We start from the raw sequence: 23,009 nt of genomic DNA, 5'->3' as shown, positions 1-23,009 counted from the left end.
AAAAACAATTGTACCTACATGGCTACATCTATTAATCCGAGCAATCTATGCCATTATAATTTGGTACCACAATGATTGATCAATGGTCAGCGTGAATTTTTTTTCTCCATGAATTAAGTTTTGTTTGGCACAACTTTAGATCAGAATTTTTTAGAGCCAATACACTTCAGAAATATATGGATCTAAATTTGTTATTAATAACATTTGGATAAACACTTTTCTATATATTTTATATGAAATATATATAAAATTTTAAACCACTTTATTTTAACTTACAAAGTCTAAATCTAGTAGTTATATATGTGGAGTAGTAGGACCATTTCCTGCTTCAGCTCTAGAAAAAAAAGTGGTTTAGATTTTACTACTACTCCCAAAAAAAGCTATGTGGAGTAGTAGGACCATTATCTAAAATCTATTACTACTCCACGATCCACTTTATTTTCTGCTTCAGCTTCAGCTCTAGCTCCATTTCTTAGAGCTGAAGTCCAACCAAAAAAAGAGTGAAATTCTGTTTAGAAAGCTCTAGAATGTGAAGACTCCTTGTATAATCTTTACTCCTTAAATTAAATTTAGGATAATCTTTAAACCCTCGAATGTGAAGGCTCCTTTTATAGGCTTTGATAACTTGTGTTTAGCCTTGAGTTTATTGTCCTTTTTAAGGAGGATTGAGGCAAGAGGCAGCACTCAGCCAACGTACAGTGCCGTTCTGCCGGGACAGACAAATAAAACCAAGCATCCTGCAGGTTTCATTTCCAGTTCTCATATCCAGCGAATTCTCAGCTTTGCTATCGCCCACAGTGATCCGCTGCTCCACCGCTACGACGCACGCCATCACACGCGCGCGCGCGCCGTCGCATCGCAGCCTGCACCTTGTGGCGGCCGTAGCTCGCTCTCGCTCTCGCTCTCGCGGCCGGTGAAATGGCGGCGCACGACGCAATCATGTCTTCTTGCTAGCTAGCTAGCTAAGTTCGTCGGCGCGATGATGTACAAGCATGTCGGAGACGACGCACGCGGGTCCTCCGCGGGCGTAGTGTGCTGCGTGGATGTCGTCGACGACGACGTCGACGCGCTGCTGTGCGGCGAGGACGCCGGCGAGCTGGAGCGCGAGGGCGAGCCGGCGCAGGGGTCGTCGCCGTCGTCGTCATTGTCGTGCGCCGCCGCGGCCGCCGCAGCCGCTGACGACGACGACGAAGACGAAGACGAACACGGCGTCCATGGCGAGGTGGTGCAGGTGACTCCAGGCGGGGAGGAGCACTGCTACGACTACGACTACGACGTCGACGTGCCCGTCGGTGCCGAGCTCGTCATGCCTGCTTGCTCGCCGCCGAGGACAGCCGTCCACCGGCCCGGCTGGTCGGAGTCCGTCTCCTGGATCCTCAAGGTGAAGCTATAGCTAGCACCGCCGCAATCTAGCTAGCTCGATCCATGGCAATCTAATTAACTTGCACATCTTAATTTCACTCGCCTTTCTTCTCCAGGTCCGGTCAGTCCACGGCTTCCAGCCGGCGACGGCGTACCTCGCCGTGAGCTACATGGATAGGTTCATGTCGTCTCGCAGCTTGCCGGTAAATCAATGGCCGCCCACACTTTTGTCTCTAGCTGTGTCTAGTTACTGGATTAAGCGCAGTGCACTGCAGAGAGCCAGAGATTAGGCCTTAAAAAAAGAATTAGCTGCAGATTACGAATCAATTGATCAGACTATGCTGCTGTAGCATACATACTTAGTACAGAGTTGGCAGAATTTGCAGTAAAAAAAAAGCACACTTGCACTATAGTTATGTGCCGATGATATGTGGGTTAGAATGGTACTGAATTTCTAAGTAACTTGTGTGTCCGTCCCAAAATATATATACTTTTTTGAGTTTTTCAAAGTAACTAAGGAGATATATAAAATTAAATTGGAAAATAATTGTGATTAGTTTAATGAGCTGAGGAAGCATGTGTATGAATTAAATATATAAAGGATGATTGTGATTGTTTAGGACGAGAGAATAATAATTTTATTGTGGATTGTAGGGAATAAGTACCTAGCTAGCTAGCACACAAGGCTAACGAATGTTTTTGGCAGATGCAACTAGTAGCAGCAAATTAATTGAGGTCATTAGGGATGGAATTCTGAATCTATGTTAGGTGGCTAGTAGGGCATTATTCTCTGTCAGAGGATGTGTCTATTCAACAGGGAATTTTAACTTTCCCATTAGTAGACAAAAAACATGCATGTGACCGGTGATGCCATTTTCTGCCCAGGTGTGCCACCACACCAAGATTGAGAATTATGATTGGCAGGGGCACTATTTTGATTTGGATTTGGTCTCAATCCCCGATCTACATGGTCACTACCCTGATTAAGAGGTAGGACAAGGCACTTTTTCATGGATCGACGTTCTACATATTTTTGCATATGATTATCATGATCCCTCTGCTACAGAAAGCCACAGCCATTCCTTTTCTTAAACGGCTCCAATTTATAATCGTCTATAGAAAAGGTTGGGGCCGTTGTAAGGTCATAGGCTGCCTGTGAAAATATGTCACCATCGATTACTTAAGAAAACCGCCTACACTAATGAATTCATTATTATTTGCAAATTCCTAGAGAATCCAAGTCAGTCGTAAGTTCATAACAGTTAATATCAATCTGAAAATGACTCTGTACACCACACTTGCAATTGCTACATAGAGTTGTCGTTGGTTGTACTATTCCATCATCAATTCTCATTGTGATCAGTTGCATGGTTTGTGATTTGATGTTATACTTCAGATTTTTCTCTTCGAACAAGATTTCTTTTAATCGATCTCCTCTTGTTCCTCAATGCTCAGAGAATGCGGTGCATTCTTTGTTAATGCAGAGATAGACAGCTGAATTTCCAGTTATCTTAAGAACTCTACTCATCTGATTCTAGCTTATTATTGCAATTTGATTTCTTTCACCCAGGATCATGGTTGGGCATCCCAATTGCTATGTGTGGCTTGCTTGTCTCTGGCTGCCAAGATGGAGGAGTCCTCTGCCCCACCCCTCCTTGACCTTCAGGTAACTAACTTGATGTGAATAGTGAGTACTCAATGTCTTTATTTGCTTTTGTTATGAATATGAATTTCAGCAAATGCAAACAGATTGAAGGAACAAGATTCATTTTTGAACCTCGGACGATCCAGAGGATGGAGCTCATCGTCCTCGTGGAGTTGGATTGGAGGCTCCGGTCAGTGACGCCTTTCGCCTTTGTTGATTTCTTCGCTTGTAAGGTTGGCTCCTCTGGAAGAAGCTCAAGGATCTTGGCATTGCGTGCTTGCCAAATAATTCTCAGTGCAATTCATGGTAATGCTAACGTTTTCTTTTTGAGGGAACAGAAAACAAAATTTTACTCTAGGATGCATATAGGTTGATCATTTATTCGCATGCCATATAATATACTAGATGAATAATCAAAATTGTTTTCGTTAGAGTCTAGTTAAAATATCTAAAATAAGCAAAATGTTGATTATATTTTAATTTTATTACCATACTATCACTAGTAGTAAAAGGTGGCATAACATAAGTAAACTAAATGCCAATGTCAAGAGGTGCAAAATAGTACAATGAAATATAATTTGTTGTTTTCATTGCCTGAATAATATTATCATTGCATCTTTGACTCTCTATTGAAGTACTTTTTTGTTCCCCTCTCTTTGATGAAAAGATGAATCACTGGAGTTATGGTGTGAGTAGTGAGTACTCAATGTCATGGTCCCGAAAACTGTTGGTTTTACCGGTCAATAACCGGATGGCAACCAGTTCCCCGGGTAGTTACCGGTCGGAAGGATGCGAATATAAATAAAATAACATATTGTAAAACTTGAATATAGAACTATTCTGTTCGGGAACATGTAAAATTCTAAATTTAGATTTGAATTCAAAATTAGCATTTAAATTTCACCAGGCCTGTTCCTGCCAAACCGGTATTCTGAACCTTGCTAGGTAGCACTATTTGCGTCAGGATTAAGAGGGTGTTTGGATGGTGACCACACTTTACCACAACTTTACCAAAATCTGTTGTAGTACATAGGAAGGAGATTATTGGATTTCCATTTCAATCAACCAGTTAGCTGGCTAAATGATCATCCACTACCTGGGCCAATCCAAACACATTTGTAACATCCTGGATTCCTGGTGACAGTTCAATGTGACAAGAGATCAGATGCTTTCTTAACCCTGCTAAAATAATAGTACTTGCACCATTTTCTGTGAAAAACTACATGAGTCTCATCATCATTAATTACATATTGAAATTAAGTGCTAGTAATTATCCTTAAACATCCCAACTAATGCTAAACTTGTCCTTGAATCTCGCTGCATCCAATGCTCGCTAATTGATCCAAGAATCTTCTTGTTGCCATCCGTGGAACAGAGCTCGAGTTCCTGAACCACTGCGCCTCATCAATGGCGGCAGCGGCGGTGCTATTCGCAGTAAATGAGTCGCCTGCAGCCATGTCGCACAGGAGCAGCGTCAGCTCTGAATCAGCTGCCTCGTGGTGCATTGGCCTGACTGAGGTAAGTAACCTGATCTCTGACGTCCTGACCAACCCAACCCACGACATGATCAATTGAAAGATCTTGTAGTTTGCAAAACTTTGTCAGTTCGTCAGTAACTTTGAAATGATCCTTTTTTTAAAAAAAATGTTTTTATATTTGTTATTACAGGAGAGGATCAGCAGTTGCTATCAGCTGCTGCAGCGAGCTCTGAATGCTACTGCGAGGAAGAGGAAGCGACATCCGATGATACTTGCAGCTTGTTCATCAGTAACAAGTTCATCTTCCCGGAGCAAAAGGCGCAAACTTGATGGCCATTTTGGAGAAGATTGAATCTTTCTTTTCTTTTCTTTTCTTTTCTTTTATTTGAGTCTGAATTATATTACATTCCTCGGCGATTTCTGTTCCTGGATGAGCTATTTATTTGTTTATTTTTGCATCCTTGTGGTTGTTGAAGCTTTGATAATTTTGTAGCTTAATTCAGAAAGATGACATATTTGAACATAAATGTGGGGATCGAGACTAGGATTAAAGATTTCTCAAAGAAAAAAAAAGAGTAAAATTAAAAGAGGAGCACCTGTATGATGAAATCGATGGGGACCAATAGGGCAGCAACCTGTGTGTATTTCTTTCTGCAAAGTGATGCGAAAGTGAAGCAAAGGATGCATTCGATACGACACTTTGGACTATTGGGCACACTGCACTTTGCAGGGCTGATCAAGTTAGCTACCACTAGATTAGCAAAAGCTTCCTCCCCTTGTTTAGCCCTGTCAAAGATTTGTGTTTGTTTAGCTAGTTAAACCTGATTAGTATTATTTAGTAGTACTTTTTTTTTCACTGCTCAGGAGGACTACTCCTAGGACAGTAGGACCTCCATTTTCAGTGACATGCTTATACTACTTCTGTTTTAAAATATAGCTATTTCTAGCATAATATCTTGTCCCAAAATAAAGTTATTTCTCCACATACCTCTTCCTCTCATCCAATCACAAACATTCTTTTTTTTTTTGAACGGAAAAACAGCACTAGAGTGCCTTTTCATTGAATAGAGCAGGAGAAAATACAAACCCCTAGGGGTAAAAGGAAAACAGAGAACCACTATAGAACCACTATAGCTGTATAGTGTGCGAGATTAACTCACGCAACCACTTAGCTCCTGCTAAAGCCCCAAAGGCTCGCCTCCTCTTTGATTTTCATTAGTAGGAAGTTCGTTGCCACCTATTTGTGATCAAAAATCCGCCGATTCCTCTCTTTCCAAATTTCCCAGACGACTAACAGAATGAGCGATCGAAGTCCTTTTCTCGGGACACTAGGCGTGTTTGCAATGTTCTCCCACCACTGTTTGACTGACTGGGCTTCCTCCCATTCCGTTGGGTCCATCTGCTGATAGCCCACCCATGCAGAGACGAGGTGCCAAATCCTCTTGGTGTATCTACAAGTGGCAACAAGGTGCAATGCCGTCTCAATCTCGCGGCGGCAAAGAGGGCAACAACCATTGTTCTGCCATCCCCTGGTCGCAAGCCGGTCTGAAGTCCAGACTCTGTTCTGAATGATGAGCCAAGCATGAAATTTGCATTTCCCCGACGCCCAGGCTTTCCAAATCAAGGAATTGAATTTTGTGCTCGGCGCCCCGCAGCACTGTGCATGGTAAGCCGAGGAGGCCGTGTAGTGCCCGTTGTTTGTGAACTTCCAAGTAATCTGATCTGGTTCTCTAACGTCTAAGTGCACATTTCGGACCACTTCCCACAGTGCGGCTAGCTGTTCGACAAGGTCGATTGTGATAGATGATTGTGAATCAAGCTTCAAATCTTGCACCCAGGTGTCCTCCTCCTTTCCTTGCCGAAGGGGTTTTCCTCTGTTTTTTGAGATCGCATAGACAAGCGGCATGAGGTCTTTGGGTCTTCGCCCACCAATCCACGTGGACTCCCAAAATCGCACCGTGTTTCCGTCCCCTATTGTTATGTTTGTTGAGGCGGCGAAGAGGTTCCTATCTATTTCATCACATGGCGTCTCCAGCCCCACCCAAGGTTTGGTCTGGTCCTTCCATTCATGCCACAACCATCTCAACCTCAAGGCCCTCGTGAATTTGTCCAGATTTAGGACCCCCAATCCTCCTTGGCTGGTCGGCATGCACGTCTTTGTCCAATTGACCTTGCATTTCCCTCCGGTAATAACACCTGTGCCTGCCCAGAGGAAGCGGCGCCGCTGCTTGTCTAGCTGCTTGAGGGATTCCTTTGTGATTTTCAGAGCGGTCAGAAGGTAGATTGGTTGCGCCGTTAGCACATATTTGACGAGCGTAGTTCTTCCAGCCGCTGCCATATTTTTTCCTCTCCAGCTTGCTACCCTTCCGGAAATTTTGTCAAAGATAGGTTGCAAGTCCACCTTCCACAGTCTTCCCAGAGCTAGGGGGAGGCCCAAGTACTTGATGGGGAAACTTGCCCTCACCACAGGGATGCCCTCAAGAACCTCATTCAACTCGATGCCGCCGCATCTGATGGGCGCCACTTGGGATTTCTGAAAATTGGTGACGAGCCCAGTTGCAGTGCCGAAGTGCTGCAGGATGTCCGTGAAGGCCGTAACATCGCCTCGGGTGGGATTAATGAAGATGATGGCGTCGTCTGCGTACATTGAGATCCTTAGCCTAGTTGTTCTCCCCCGAATTTTCGAGATTGCGCCGAGCTCTGTAGCCTTGAAAAGGATTCGCTGAAGGGGGTCAATCGCAAGTATGAAAAGGAGCGGCGATAGGGGGTCAATCACAAACATTCTGTTTCATCTCTTTTTCTCTTCTCAACCAATCACACACTTTCTCTAATCATTTCCACCTACTTTCTTAATACTCGTACCAACCTAAAAAGTACTTACATTTTGACACGGAGGAAGTACTAACAAGATAAATTAACGGTTAAGATCACTTATATCGATGATAATACTAAATAGTAGTAGATAGGGGTACTCGTTTGAGATCACCATAAAGGTAAGTCGATCATTTCATTATTCAGAGTACATTTTAAGTAAACAAAATAACTATAGGACTCTGAATTTTCTTTTTTCAGGAGACCATCCATCCTATGAACTTGAAAAGATTCAGGACACTTCATATTACATATTTATAGTTGCATGCGTGTGTTAGTTAGACCTAAACCACTGTGCTACTTAAATTTTGCCTATGGCAACACGACAACCAGTTGCTATCTTCAGGGCAAGCAGCAGAGAGAGGCCCCAAATTCTTACCAGATTATTTGTCCTGCCTTTATGTAAAGCAGCGTCGTCGTCGTCACAGTGGCAAAGATCATTTGCTCACCAGCTCGATGCGCATTTCGAACTGCTGCCTGCAGCCAGCCAAGCCCAGCTTCGTGACACACATGTATTTATTTAAAAGATGATCTGAACAATCGATGAGATCGACTCCTTTCCCAGACAAATGCATTGCCCCAGCTGCTACTGAAGCTGAGGTGTCGTTTAATCCCTGCACTAATCTAGCTATGAAAAAACAAAGCTCTTTGCGTAAAGATAACCTAATCTTGGTCAGTGTTAAAGCAGGCAATGATTGTTGATATATTGAGATAGTGTGATGACACTGTGGTTTTGATGGATCTGTGCATAATATCATATTATCATGGGAGAGATATCTTTGCGTAATCTGTTCAGTTTGGGGCTTTGTAGATTGTATCATTGTGGTGTTTGCCTTTGGCAGGTATTATCTCTGATGATGGATGATTATACACTGATTGATTAAGATCCAGCTTAGCAATGTGCTATAGTACTAAAACTAACTGAACTGCTGAAGGTGATAATTTATTTAATTTGCAAAAGATGAGAAGTGCAGGTGTGGTGCAGTTATCAAGTTTCTAGTATAGTTTTTCATAAAATTGTTGAGTTTCTACTATTTGCAACAGTGAGCTGGTGGCCGGCCAGGCGCTCTCCTTTTCTGCAAAAAATTTACCGTGACCTTAAAAATTAAAGGCATAAGGGCATCTCCAATGTGCATGTAAAGTTAACCTTAAGCACTAAAATAATATTTGTAGTATAACTTTATGTATTGGGAAGTAAACTCACAAGAGAATATATGGCTATGGCTAACCTTAAGAGCAAGTATAATAGGAGGCTGTAAGTCGGCTAAATGCTGAGGTGATGGAGAGAAGAGAGGAGAGAGAGGAGAAGCGGGCTGTAAATTTACAGCCGGCTTGGACGCAAGAACCAAAAAATTCTGTGAGAGAGACAAATGGGCACTATATTAATTATAAATAGTTAACTATTATATTTGTAGGCTAAGAAAAAATTGCAAAGAACCTTATAACCAACAAGTCGGCTGTATTATTAGCCTTGCTCTAAGCTTAGAGCTAGCCATAAGAAATATAAAATTAATTTATATCTTTTCAATGTGTATGTTGGCTTTGAATCTTCATGCTAAAATGGACGAATACAATTTGTTTTCCTTGGTGGGCCACACCTTAAGGTGAAGAAGAGATGTTATACATTATAGCATTTACCACGAGTAAAAATATATATGGTTGTGGGTTTCACCTTATGGTTATGGTGTATCTTAACACTGAGGATACCCTAATGCGGGGACATGAGGAGTGGTCTTGCTAGGCCATGTGGGAGCCAACTTATCACGTCAGGCGAAGCAGTGGCTCCGCATGACCACGCGTGCCCTAGAGAAGCTATGGATGGCTTCCCAAGGAAAAACGTTCCGAAGATGAAGCCATGCTCAGGTAGCTCCATTGCTCGCCGTCGTGGTTCCAATCTCATCGTCGATATGTTCTACTGCGACCTTTGCTCAAGGCTGCTTTGTTGCTAGGACCTTTGCCCAGACAACTCCACCGTCTTGTAATCAACCTGGTTACTCCACCATCGGTGCCCCTTGATTTGGCCTGATCATATTCGTGACCTGATCCAATGAGCACATGACCATATTGCTAGGAGCTCAACCACCGGAATCTAGTCCGCTCGGAGCGCGGTGGCCGGAGTAGGATTGTAGGAAACACAATGGCGATTGAGGTAGAGATGGACGATGCGCATAGTCTGAGAAGGGAGATGTTGGAGACTAGGAGAGGATAGCAATGGTGATTGAGGTGTTCGGGAGAACAAGGAAACGACAGCACCAGTATGGTAAAGCAACCGACGTGAGGCGGACAAAGAAGCGACCGGAGAATGGAGGAGAGGAGTCGTCAATGAACATATGGAAGAAGGGACTGATCAGAGGGGGAGGGGTTAGGAAAGGAAAAAAGAAAAGAAAAGGGAGGGTGACTGACAGGTGGGTCCACAAGAAGCTTAAGGGTCTATATGTATTTCTTTTATTATAATAGGGTTTAAATCAATTTATAAAAAAAATATTATGAGAGCTGGTATATAAGCTATCCATGGACTCAGCCGGTTTGATAAATGATAATGAACATTTTCTTCAACATGATATTTTTAAAGGCATGGATCTAATCAACCATTTTCAAATTTCAAATTTTTTACATTTGCATGCGTTACAATCTGATAAAACGCTGATTGAAACCGCTCTTCCACATGCAATGGCAGCTTTTACCAGTCACCACCAGTCTACCACACGCGCGTGCATGCCGACGGACGGTCCGTCCTCCCCTCTCGCGCACGACAACAGAACAAGAGATGGGGACGAGAAAGAAAGAGACCAATGACGGACTCACACTCTCGTATATCCTCCCTCCTCTCCTCTTTCCCAGTGGAATCCATGGCTCCTCTCGTCGCTTTCGTCCCTGCCCATCTCACACGCACGCACGCACATCACGCACTGCGTCTGCATGCATGCGTCTGGCCGGCTCCCTCCCCCTTTCGGCCCGGAGAAAGGCGGAGTACGTCAGTCCCATCAAAAGAAGCCCCGAGTGCGCGCTGGATCGAGAGCCGCGTGACACGATCGTCGTCGTTGATCCATTCCATTCTCGTTGGATGATCTTGGAAAGTCATGATATGATGAACGTAACGTCCCGTTCTTTTCTGATTAAGATGTAAATTTTATTTTCGTTTTTATTTGTTTGATTTCCAAACTGCTAGAACAGTGTATATTTTTTCATCTTAAGTAGAAACGAACATCACCTAAAGGTCCTGCTCGTCATGGTCCTAGTTAATTTTTACTTCCAAATTTTATACTAGTAAGTGGTAAACAAAATTATGAAGTGGGTTTTTATGCGGCAGCGTTGGTAACGAAGATTCGTGAACGGAAGCCGGCCGCCATTGATGGAAGTGGAGGATGGCAGTGGCGGTGGAGCAGAGTATGCCACATGCCACGCTTTGAAAGCCTGAATCAATCGGGTATTGTTCGATCGATTTGTGCGTTCTCTGAAGAAGAATGGGTGGCTCTTTCAGCTTTGGCTGAATCTCCATCGATCGATCGATCGGCAAGGCAATCGATCAAGCTCCCCAACGTTCCGAAATGCAGCCGTCAGAAAAAGAGGGAAAAAAATAAAGGAGTTAAAAGCGACTTTGGTTTGGTCAACCTGGTAATCAAGCACTACTGATCATCATCTTTTTTTTTTACGTGCCTTGATTTGTGTGGCACTCTGCCATGGAATTTGGAGCTCTTTCTTTCACATTCTATCTACTGAATTCTGTACCGGCCAACCAACCAGCAATGATTGATTTTTTTTTCTGGTGCTTTGTTGTACAGCCACAAACCCATGTTGTTTTGGACAGATGTGCTATCCAAGCTTCTGAAACTTTTTAGGATTGGTATTTGTAAATGGAAATTGTATGAGTAGGTTTAGCTCGAAAAGAACTTGCTTTCCTGATAGCATTATGATTTAGGACACCAAAGTTGTGTTTGGGACATGAGAGAGTAGGATTCATCAAGAAAGGAAAATAAATTCAGATTAGGGTAATTATCCCCAACAGAACATATTTGCATCATGTACAAACATGGCATGATGCTCCAGTGTCCCTTTGATGATCTGTTCTGTCAATCATTTCAGTTCTTCAACTACCAAACCTTGTTCATTGCAGGGGAACTCGAGTTCAGGTGTTGGCACCTAACTTGGCAAATCTCTAGCACTTGTCTTACTACCAACTGCATCTGCAGGAAACAATATACAAATGTGCAGGCCTAATAGGCCGCGAATCTGAAGATGTATGCTTGCTTCCAACACATAAAGCTCGGATTCCAGCTCCTGTGTTCTATGATTGCGGCGATCCAATGATCACAAATTCGGCACCCAAAGAGCAGCAGTAAAATACACAAGAATCCTTAAAAAGCTATCTGCAAAGGATGTACTTTGCATCTTAAACTGAATATATAATAGTACATCACCCTGCTTTTGATTAATAAATACCCCTCTGTATGTGCCAACTCTAAGATGCAATGCAAATTAAGGTACCAACTTACTTCCCAAGCCAGAAACAATCTTGACCTCAGTAAAATGGCCTGAGTAAGATTGGTGATTTCTTACAGTGACTTGGTACCTACTAACTGAAACTCTGAATATGATGCATTCAGAGCTACTGATCATCTTCTTCTCTGTTGAGAGATGCTGAACCCAACACAACCAAACTGAACATCGCATCAGCTGAAAATGCACTTCTGATGAAATGATGAGCATGAACTCTAAAAACACAGATCAGTTCAACTGGCCGGCCACTGACGATCGTGTCAGCTTCTGACTTCGGCGATGCTGTGCAGTGATGGGCGCCATTGACGATGCCTAGAATGTGTCGCCGAGCTGCTCCGTTGGCCGTCTCTGTCATGCTGCAAACCACAATAGGATGGGTGGCAGATGAGTAATCAGAATTCAGAACATGGCACTTTGTTAATCTTTTATATAGTTTAGGAGACCTTGGAATCAAATCAAATTAAAGATAAAGCAAAAATTGGTACAATCCAAAGAATTAGTGTTGGATGATTCTTCATGACCAATAGTTAATTTTTAGGAGTTAGGAGTAGCTGCAAGATTTTAGACTATTGAAAGTCTGGCCTTTCTTGGACTTTCTGCTATCATCTTGTAAACTAGTAGGTTCCATATTCCCCATGTATCTGACATCTTACAAGAGAATGTCAAACTTGCATGTTTTTATTTAGGAGATGACAGGAAAGAAAAATAAGTAAACCACCCATCCATGCCTTTTTCCATGTGGTGTGAGGAAATCATGGTATGGCACACAAGGTTGTTGTTTAAAGCTTGGTTTGGGAATAATTTGTCCACTAAGTACATAACTAAACAGAGCCATTATATCATGTTTAAGAGTACATTATTGCTAAACATATTCCTGGTATCATGATCAGGTATTATATGATATCTATAATGGATCTGGTTAGTTGGTTAGGTACTAGTGTGTCACAAGGAGGGTGGCCAACTAAACATAGAAATAACAGTTGGGTTGAGCAATAGCCTAAGTAACTTACTTGCCTCATAATATACTCCAAATTTAGAATGTTAACCAACTATGTGCTCACCTACTCCTAGACTCCTAGTGTTCACTCAACCAAAAGAAAGAAATTAATTGCATTGGAACATAGAGCTAAAATTCAACATGCAAATTCACAAATTTAAATTTCAAACATACAAAAATCTGTCCCTTTTGCTCAGAAATTGAGTTCTGGATACTTTACTTATGCAATTAGCACATATATCAATCAAATTGTTGCTTCCATTATAGGAGTATAATTAAGTTGATCGAATAGTAGGATTATAGGAGTAAATTGGCCATGGTAAGAACAGCTGAGATGATGAAAATCTTGCAGCAAGAAGATTGTGACAAACCTGATCAAGATTCTCATCGAGCTGCGTGTGGTCGTCGCCGCCGGAATTGATCCTAACTCCGGCGGCGACGGCGGCGGCGGCGGCGGGCTTGGATTCCAGGTGATGATGCTGCGCCGCCGCCCTCCTCGACTTCTCCTCCTTCTTCGCCTGCAGCGCCCTGGTGACCTCGTCGACGGTGATGAGGCGGTAGGCCTGGCCGAGGAGCAGCGTGTCCCGCGGCTTGAGCAGCTTCACCCGCGTCACCCGCACCGTGCCGGTGCCGGTGCCGCGCCGTTCGGCCCGCGCCGGCGGCGGCGGCGGCGGCGGTGGCGGCCGCTTCTCCTCGGCGACGCGGAGGGTGACGAGCGCGACGTAGTGGCCCGGGTTGGCGCGCATGACCTCGGCGGCGGTGGTGGCCCAGTAGAGCCGCTCCACACGACCGCCCGGGTGCTGCACCACCACCGTCGCCGCCTCCGCCGCCTGGCAGTTCCCCATCGAGAACCGAGAACAAAACTAAAGCTTAACTTCCTTCCTCCTTGCTGGCGGCGAGCGGCGGCGCCGCGTGGCGGCGAGAGCGCACTGGTGGTAGTACGGTCGTCGCGGGCCGCGGCGGTGGGCGGTGGCGCGACGCGACGCGACACGAGAGCGATGCGATGCGATGCCGCCGTTGGCGCTCGCGTTGGGAACTGAGGAGGGTGACCGTTTATATGTCGCCGCGCCAGCGCGGTGGGTCATTTACGGCCTACCGCTCACAATTTCGTCCTACTTTTTTTAATGTTTTTTGAGGACAAAGTTTTGATTTTTTTTTTTAATTAGGCAAATATTGTTCAAACTTAGCAAAATTTTGTTTAAGTTTTTTTTTTGTTTTCAAATTTTAGCCCTCTATAATTGTTTACTCATCCAGAAATATAGTTATATGCTGGCGCATATGCATGACTTTACTCTAATCCATTTGTCAGGGACTTAAATAAGAGGATCGCATCCCGTATAATTGTGGCATCACAATATAAACTCTGGTGGGTTTGAGCTATACAATAAGAGGTTAATGTTGTTTCCCGTATTCGATCGTTTACATTTCAACATTAACCTCTTTTTTAAAAAAAGATTAATAACCCGGCCTTTACATCCACAACCAAAGTTACCCTCTCTTTTACTCTCTTTTACATGACTGTTGTTTGGGTTTACTTGAAAATTTTACTTTTCCATGTCATGGAAGAAGATTTTGCATAAGAACAAAGGATGGTTCTAAAGGGTCGGTGATCATACATCCTATCAATGATCTATGCCTCTATGGTCTAACAACCAAGCATGCAGTTTTCAAGAACACTTGATCGGAAAGCAAGAAAAAAAGGCACAAGACAAATGAAAAGTTATTGGCGATGGCGTGTCCAGATACTACTTTAATTTCTATTTGACATCTAGTGTTGGCAATTTGCTGTAGTATAATAAAAGAAGCTTTATGAAGATTATTTAACTTACTTTTCTTGGATACAAATAGCCGTTTTCGGCGCCTCATATCTGGAACTGCCTTTTCGCCTCGTTGATAATAATTTTTTTAGATAATAATGGCTGTTGATAGTAGTGTCTGTTAGTATAGCCTGTAGTTCTGTAATTATTTTTTCCCGTTATATCGATATGAAACACCGAATCATATTTTTTGTTTGTTTTAAAAATATGTATAGCAGTTGTTGTTACTTTCTACTCTCTCTGTTCGATATCATAAACTGTTTTAGTTTTGTTTAAGTCAAATTTCTCTAACTCGTACGAGCATCGATCTCTCGTGTAAGATGTTTTCTTAGCAGAGTAATACTGATTAATTAATAAATGTGTCCACTAAACATGAACAATTCCCTTGTACGAGCATCTCGTATAAACAGTATACTTAATTTCTCATTCAAGTAAAGACTTTGAAGCCATCCCAGATTAGTACTGTACGGTCTGTACCAGAGCTTACAGCCACAAGCGTTACCGTCAGATTTCAGAAGTACTGAAGCAAATGTCAATGGTTTCACTCTGAAAACTTTAACCACCACCGATCGCTCGGAGTACAAGTATATGTGGTTTGTTGAGATTGTATACGAAATACTCTTGTTGTATGACGTTGTTAATTTTTAGACATGACGTATGATCATTTATTTGGTTTGAAAATTTAGTGCAAACACAAAATATATTTCTCATGCTTAACTCATCATGTACGTGAGAAGATTGAGGACTATACGCATACATGTAGCTACTCGGGTTTCATCAATAGCACTACAAAACGAAAAGACAACATCTTCATTTAAGTTTTGGATGCATGTAACTATAAATATTTTATCTTATGTGAAAAAAGTAAAAAAATAAAATAAGACTTTTGGATGAAGAGAATACTTTTAATAAAAAATAATTCACAATAAAATAAATAATACTTAATATCGTTATTCTAATAAAATAATTGGTCCTATGTTATAGCCTAGAAAGTCAATAACTACATCTAGATTTCCTGAAATCACACACAGCCGCAGGCATATGTCATTTTTGGATCTTCCCATGAACATTTTCCCCCCATCAACGCACAATTTCTCCGCCACGGTTGGGGGATCGGCTCGGCCGCCACGGTGGCATGAGGTCAGCGCCAATGGGCCTGGCGCTGACACGCGCTAAGCCGACGGCCTATTTTTGGTTAAAGTTTTTGGCAAGGTTAGTTTCGAAATAAGTTTTCGAAAAGGGTCAATTTGTCAAAAAAAAAGGGCAAACTCAGAACAAAAATTATCAGGATCCAATACATATTAATTATCTAAACTAGCTGGGTGGTCCGCACAATTGTGCGGCTAGCATCAATACAAAATTATCTATTTTTTAACATGTTTTTTCTTGAAATTTATTAAATAGATATCTCATCGTCTTAAGATTTGAAAGACCAAATCTTATCATCTCTGTGTTTCTAATTTTATAGTTTTTAAAAGTCACACCAGTTACTAATGTTTTACTTCTATCATCCCTTCTTTATTTGCTTGCTCGATCGATCTACCACTACTTCTATTCATTCTCTTTGGAACCTTTAAAAATTGGACATTATAGCTTTTAGAGTTTATTGTCTTATTGGGTTTTGGTTTTTATAATGTTTAGAAATCTCGTTAAATACTGTCACTATACTCCTCTACATCTTGTTAACTGCCTTCTCTCTTTATTGTTATTGGCATTTTAAAAATCAAACGCTTGCCTTCATTTTTTACTTTCTAGAAGCCCTGCCAAACCGTTAACGGCTTTGCCACTGTACTCTTTTGTGACTTGCCCGCTGCCTCTTATCTTTATTGTCATTGAGATTTTAAAATCGAACATGATTATTATTGGTTTATTTTTTACTTTTTAAAAGTTTTGAACCTTTAAAAATTGGACCATATAGTTTTTAGAGTTTACTTTCTCGTTGAGTTTCATTTTTATAATATTTAGAAGTCCCGTCAAACACGCTGCTACTATACTTCTTTATGACCCGTCCACTGCCTCATCTTTTTATTGTTACTGAGATTTTAAAAATTAAACATAATTATCATTTTGGGATTTTTTTTTTACTTTGTAGAAGTCCCGCTAAACCATCCACAGCTTTACCACTGTACTCCTCTATGGCTGCACGTTGCCTCCCCTCTTTGTTGTCATTGAGATATTAAAATCAAACATGATTATCATTATCTTTTATTTTTTACCTTTTAGGCGTCCCGCCAACCGCCTTGACTATGTTGGTTAACGGCCTGTCCATCATTCCTCGTTTTAATCATAATTGGGATTCTATTTAGAGTTTTGTTAGTAGTTTTTAGATGCCCAATCAACCGTCACCACTCAACTCTTTACATGCACATTGCTTCTCCCCTCTTTATTATCATCTGTCATTTGTCATCGTTGTGTTCTATATGTACTTTATTTTTTTATTTTGAAAATTTCATATTTTCATTCCGATATGTTTTATTTACAAAATTATATTCCTACTTGAACTCTTATAGTTATTTTTCTATTTTCAAAATTTATTTTATTTGTTATTCTGATTTTTAATTAATCTCGTCATGTGTTCTGGATGGTCTCTTCTTTCAATAGTCTTTATTTTTTTATTACAAATTTTGGTTATTTATAAATTGTATTCAACTTTTTTCTAATTTCAGAATTTATTATATTTTCCTTTTTTCCTACGGTTAATGTGGTAATTTCTAGCATCCGGATTGAGTTTTTATTACATTTGTATTTTGAATTTAAAGGATTTTTTTCAAGAATATGCAAAAGAAACATAGAAACAATATAGATCTGGTGATAATGCACATGTTCTTTTGCTAGTTTTTAGTGTGCCCGTTAATTTTTATTGGAAGGTGTAAATCACTGTTAAAAACAATGATAGGATTATACGCGTATGCAAAAGAAAGAAACAATCTAGATCTGGTGATAATGCACATGTTCTTTTGCTAGTTTTTAGTGTGCCCGTTAATTTTTATTGGAAGGTGTAAATCACTGTTAAAAACAATGATAGGATTATACGCGTGCGGTACAACTATTTTACTGCTGCCTCACATGAAACCTACTCTAGTTCTGTTTCGTTTTGCTAAGTTATATTCCTTTCCAAATAGAGTCTGGTGTCCTGATGCTACTACTATACGCCATACTCAATCTGAGTTGTATCATACTAACATGTCCGCTTCTATAGTGCTTATGTGGAACAACAGTATATTTCCAAAATTTTACGCATTAAATCTTAACCCTTGAGATCTAGATTTACTATGATTTAGTGGTCTATATTTTTCTCTTTTTCTCCGATTAATGTGGGAGTTTCTAGACCCCACAGCGAACGTAGTGCCTTCTTTCAAAACTGTTTTAATAATATAATAAATAGATAGATTATTTAGTGATATACTAGAATTAAATAATTTAACCAGGATCCCGACCCTAGTTAATAGTACTACGTATGAACGCTCCTGTGTATAAATGATGAGATTGTATACAAAATACTCTCAATGGTTTTAATATGTATGATGCCGTTAATTTTTAGACATGACGTATGGTCATTCATCTGGTTCGTAAATTTAATGAAAAAAAATATCTCATACTTAAGCACTTTTAATAATAAAATAAATAATCCCCGCAAAAAAATAATAAAATAAATAATATTTATAGTTATTTCAATAAAATTGATGGTTATATGCTATAGCCTAAAAAAGTCAATAACTACATATAGATTTCCTGAAATCACACACAGCCACAGGCATATGGCAATTTTGGATCTTCCCATAAACATTTTCCCCCATCGACGCACAATTTCTCCATCTACTCGAGATACCAGATGTGACTGATCGAGCTCAAGCTAGCTCGTGGAATAGAAGAAAAATAACTTGCAGCTCCAAGTGGCCGGCGGTGATGTGAGAGCTGAATTAGGTTGATCAGTTGAGAATTGAATGCCAAGAATTCAGTCGGCAACAGCAGAAGTCCACGTACTGCTCAAGGGACATGAGAATTGAGGATTCATAAATCTCGTACTTGAGTATCAAGAATCGCTTTCCGACGTCGTCAAGATCATCAAGGATGTAGATACACGACGCTATATTCAATTGTACTGTGCTGAATTTAAGAGGCCATGTGAGGATCGGTTTGTGATGTCCACGTATTCAGGATTAGACCACAGGCCCGGCTAGATACAGATGTTACTTCAGTTTTCGTTAGCACGTTTTTTAAATTATATTAAACGGCATATTTCATGAGAAAATTTATTATATAAAAGCTATTTTTAAAATATTAGATAAATCTATTTTTATGTTTAAAGTAACTAAAGTTTAATTAATTATATGTTAATGATTTTCTTTTCATGCCCGTACTTAATTTACTGCAGTAAACTTGAACGGAGCCATAGTAGCACTGTTTCCAGGCTATTACAAAACTGTAAGGCCTTGTTCGGTTGGGCCGGGAACGGCTGGGATCAAGGTCCAATCCCCATGGATCACCCTGGCGAGGAAACAATCTCGGCCCATATGAAATTGTACGTTCGGTTAAGCCCTAGCGTAAATTTTAGCCCGGCCCACCACGGGGTTTCCCTGTGCTGTCCGCCCGGGAAAAAATCACCTACTCTCCAGAGGAGCGGAAAAATTCCTCGAGAGGAGCGGCGGCGCAACGAAGACCCGGACGCGACGGCGGGAGCGGCGCGATCCGGAGGCGCACAGCTCTCTCCTCCGGCCGCCACCTTCTCTCCGGTGAGCACGCTTCCTTCCCCCCTTTCCCCTCCTCTTTCAAATTTAGGGTTAGGGTTTCCTTCTCTTCTCCCTTTCCTGTCGTCGCACGCACCGTGCCGTAGGGCCCGGCCATCTGGTCGTGCTCCGGCGCCGACGCCGACGCCGACCGCGTGTTCAGCTCCGGCTCCGACTTGGGCGGCTTGGGCTTGGGCTTGGGTGGCTTCGGCTTCGGCGGCGCCTTGTCCTTGTCCAGATCCGGCGGCGGCGCCGGGACACGGGAGGGTTCTTGGACGCCGGAGAGGAGAGGAGAAGGAGGAGGAGAGGGTTCTTGGTTCTTGGCCCGTAGCATCTCTGTAAGACTCGCCAAAACCCTGATGAAATTCAGAGTCATGTAGATGTAGTTGCAGTTGCAGGTTTGCGAAATCTGAAGGAATTCAGAGTCATGTAATGGCAGGTGCAGTACAGAGGAGTTTCTTCTTTCTTTTACTTTCCAAAGTTGCAGGGTTCGAACTTGATTCTTCTCAAGATTGCAAAATCTGAAGAAATTCAGAGTCATGTAGATGTAGTTGCAGTTGCAGGTTTGCGAAATCTGAAGGAATTCAGAGTCATGCAATTGCAGGTGCAGTACAGAGGAGTTTCTTCTTTCTTTTACTTTCCAAAGTTGCAGGGTTCGAACTTGATTCTTCTCAAGATTGCAAAATCTGAAGAAATTCAGAGTCATGTAGATATAGTTGCAGACTTGCAGTGCAGAGATTTCCTTTTTTATTTGCTGGTAATAAGGTGTCAACAAATACAGGAAGCTTAATAGCATCAAAGTGAAACTAGCATACATATATCTGTCTAGGGGCCGATCAGCAGGAGCACTGAAGTGCTAATAAGAGTTGTTTTTTATTAGTCATTAGTTTATTGTGATATATATTTGATTAATCAATCAGATTTGTACTGGATTAGGATCCTCTGTGTTTATCTATAGCTAGCTCTTGCTCAAACTTCAGAATGTCACGGTGTTTAGTTGATACAAGGAACCATGATGATACTTTAGTGGTGAACCTTACATATGTGAAACTTAAATAGAAGATGAAACTTGCAGGGCTTTCCTATTAAGAGCATCGTTTTCACCGTAGTGTATCATGTTGTCGCCAGATTCAGACAGCAAATGCAGTCAGTCCTCACTGTAAATTTTGGTCTAACTGAAGAAATGAACAAGCTGCTTTCTCTTCTTTTATCTCCATTTCTTGTTGTGAAACTGGAGCACACTTGTATAGCTGTACTTACAAAGTAGTGCTTGTTCCAGAAAAACAAAAGCCAATTAACTGTATTTTTGTTAGCTTCCTAGTTCATGAACTTTCAAGTCTCTTTTCATCTTTTGTTCTATCAGACTGTTAGCATTCCATGTAGTGCATCAGCCTTAGTTTGGATATCAAGTGTGGCTCTTTTCTTTACTTGTCTGCTCTTCTGTAATCTGTACTCTGCATTAATTCAATTTGATATTTGGTTGACAAGAAAGAACATATATGGTGTATTTCTTTTTGGAATTGATCCAATGTTGTTCCCTTTTTTTTTCCAGAGATGGGAACACTGCAGCTGGGTGACTGAAGCTCATGGTGGCATTAGTGCTAAGCTTAAACACTTGCATTCAATTTGTAGTTTAGCTCTTAGCTGGCTAGTTCTATTTATTCTAAAAAAACAACTGAATTGTAACCATTTTGATTACTTTGTGACCCTTTCATGTATGCATTTGTGAACGTACAGCATACATGTGTGTTTTCCCTGTGCTAAACAATGTTTTTTTTTACTGTGTCCTATGGATTTGATCTGGGAGAATGCATATTGGTTCATTGCTTACTTGGGAACGTACAGCTGCTGCCTTATTTTTCCCCGTGCTAAACGAAAGCAGGGTTTCTATGACAGGGATTAGAAACGGGCAGGGATTCGAACCCCGCAGGGATTGAGTGATATGGGAGGGATTCACTCAGTCCCTCCCTGGATAGGTTCCCCTTGAGATCATTTCCCAAGCAACCAAATAAGGCCTAAGGAAAAAGGTTGCCTGTAGCTGGAAAAGACGGAAGTCCTTTCTATTTCCCAAACAGGAATGCCACTAGACAATGTGTATCAATTTTCTTTGTGAGAAGGGTATTTTTTACCCAGCCTCTACATCCAACTAGATGATATATACAATCTTTTTAACTTAGAATATAGCCTATCAAACAGAAAACTTAGCCCTTAAATAACCTAATCTGAAATTCGCTCCTATAGAGATTGGACATTGTATATTATAAGGTAGTTGGAGTGTTGTCGGTGGAACCGGCTCACTGGCCGCCGGCAAGGCGGCAACACTGCCGTCAAGGACTCCAGGACCCGTTCAGTTTATCGCCGCTTGCAATCTTACCAAATTTTAATAACGCAACAAACTCAACACACTTCAATCATTATTATCTTATTAAATTTTGATATTTCTAAAAGCTTCCTCTCTTAAAACTCTATCAAATCAAAGCCAACACTATCAAAATTTGAAAATGCCAATATGTGCTAAAATGTGACATTACCAAAATTTAATATGGTTGATTTCGGCAACGAAGTGAACAAGCCCCCCAGTCTCCGGGCTACCAAATGGCATAGCCCTTCTTCATCTACACGAGTGGAATAAGTTCACTTTTTTTACTCTCTTAACTAGTGGTCGAAACTGATTCGTATCCCTAAACCACAATACTGGATATCTCAACCTTCCCAACTATTAAAACCGGAACAGTTTGATTTCCTCGGTGGTTTTGGAGGTTCACGTGGTATTATAATTAAAAAAATTTACGTGGGACCCATTTATCATTCACACCAAATTATTATATGACCCACTTATATGTGGGGCCTACATGTCATTCTCTCTCCTTCCCTTCTTCCTCCTCTTCCCTCTCTCTCATCTCCCCCCCCCCCCCTTCCCATTCGGCCTTCCTCGTTGCTCCTCCTTTCCCCCCACCCTCTGTCTCTCTCTCCACCTCTTGCTCTATTTGTAGCCGCGACGATGCCGATGCCAACAAGCTCAAGCAGGGGAGGGCGGTCGGCGGTTTCGACGGAACAGGACCTGGGTGTTGGCGTGGACCGAGACAGAGCCATCTCCAACCGAGGAGGCCGAACGGCTACGATGCTTGAGGAGGCCATTGCCGCCACCTGGGTCATGACCGTAGCGAATCGCGTGCCTCGAATTGGGAAGGGAAAATGAGTGACGTCGTACTCGCAGTCGAGGCTCTCGACGGGGCACACGTCGACACCGACGAGGGCCACCTAGGAGGTGGTGTTGAATTGGGAGCGGCCGGTGAGGAGGAACCTCCACCGCCATCCCTGCACCTCTTTGTCACCCTCGTCGTTCTCGTGTGCTAGGTCCTGGAAGAACGAGAAGCCGGAGGAGAGGAGTGGAGCTTGATGTCACCCTCTGGATCCACCTCACCATCATCCCCGCATGAATGGTCCCTTGGCTCCATCACCTCAGCCACTCAGCTCCACTGCCGCCGCCGCCACCGCTGGCGCTCCACAAACACGAACAAGAAGGGGAGAACAGCTCTGCCATTGCTCATTGGCCTTGTAGCAGTGGTCGTAGCCATTGGAGATCACCCCGGTGACTGCGAGGCAAGGAGGATA

At 42.0% G+C, this 23,009-nt stretch overlaps 2 protein-coding genes and 1 long non-coding RNA gene across 3 annotated transcripts; 2 read left to right on the top strand and 1 right to left on the bottom strand.

The window, feature by feature from the left end:
• Positions 1-696: 696 nt before the first annotated feature.
• LOC9271619 (cyclin-D1-1) lies at positions 697-4,943 on the top strand. The gene is made up of 6 exons (XM_015787262.3): positions 697-1,381; positions 1,479-1,565; positions 2,933-3,028; positions 3,112-3,313; positions 4,383-4,525; positions 4,676-4,943. Exons 1-6 carry the CDS (start codon positions 980-982, stop codon positions 4,835-4,837), a joined length of 1,092 nt encoding a protein of 363 aa, XP_015642748.1. The 5' UTR covers positions 697-979; the 3' UTR covers positions 4,838-4,943.
• Positions 4,944-11,711: 6,768 nt separating this feature from the next.
• Positions 11,712-13,929, bottom strand: LOC4340599 (uncharacterized). The gene is made up of 2 exons (XM_015786101.3): positions 13,222-13,929; positions 11,712-12,209 (listed from the first exon to the last, which is right to left on the bottom strand). The coding sequence occupies exons 1-2, from the start codon at positions 13,693-13,695 to the stop codon at positions 12,114-12,116; spliced, it is 570 nt and encodes a 189-aa protein (XP_015641587.1). The 5' UTR covers positions 13,696-13,929; the 3' UTR covers positions 11,712-12,113.
• A 5,341-nt stretch (positions 13,930-19,270) lies between these two features.
• Positions 19,271-21,224, top strand: LOC136357117 (uncharacterized). The gene is made up of 2 exons (XR_010742200.1): positions 19,271-19,400; positions 20,947-21,224. It is a non-coding gene; the product is annotated as an uncharacterized lncRNA (long non-coding RNA).
• The last annotated feature ends 1,785 nt before the right edge of the window (positions 21,225-23,009 follow it).

This window comes from Oryza sativa, chromosome 6, assembly GCF_034140825.1.
Source record: "Oryza sativa Japonica Group chromosome 6, ASM3414082v1".
Lineage (NCBI taxonomy): Eukaryota > Viridiplantae > Streptophyta > Magnoliopsida > Poales > Poaceae > Oryza > Oryza sativa.
This window is presented reverse-complemented; position numbering and strand designations above follow the sequence as displayed.

Bases quoted from the DNA above. Each gene is read 5' to 3' on its own strand.
- LOC9271619 (XM_015787262.3), top strand. From the start codon at position 980: ATGATGTACAAGCATGTCGGAGACGACGCACGCGGGTCCTCCGCGGGC. The intron at 1,382-1,478 runs GTGAAGCTATAG...TTTCTTCTCCAG, and splicing joins CCGTCTCCTGGATCCTCAAG to GTCCGGTCAGTCCACGGCTT. The intron at 3,029-3,111 runs GTAACTAACTTG...AAATGCAAACAG, and splicing joins CACCCCTCCTTGACCTTCAG to ATTGAAGGAACAAGATTCAT.
- LOC4340599 (XM_015786101.3), bottom strand. From the start codon at position 13,695: ATGGGGAACTGCCAGGCGGCGGAGGCGGCGACGGTGGTGGTGCAGCAC. The intron at 12,210-13,221 runs GTTTGTCACAAT...TGTGGTTTGCAG, and splicing joins TCGATGAGAATCTTGATCAG to CATGACAGAGACGGCCAACG.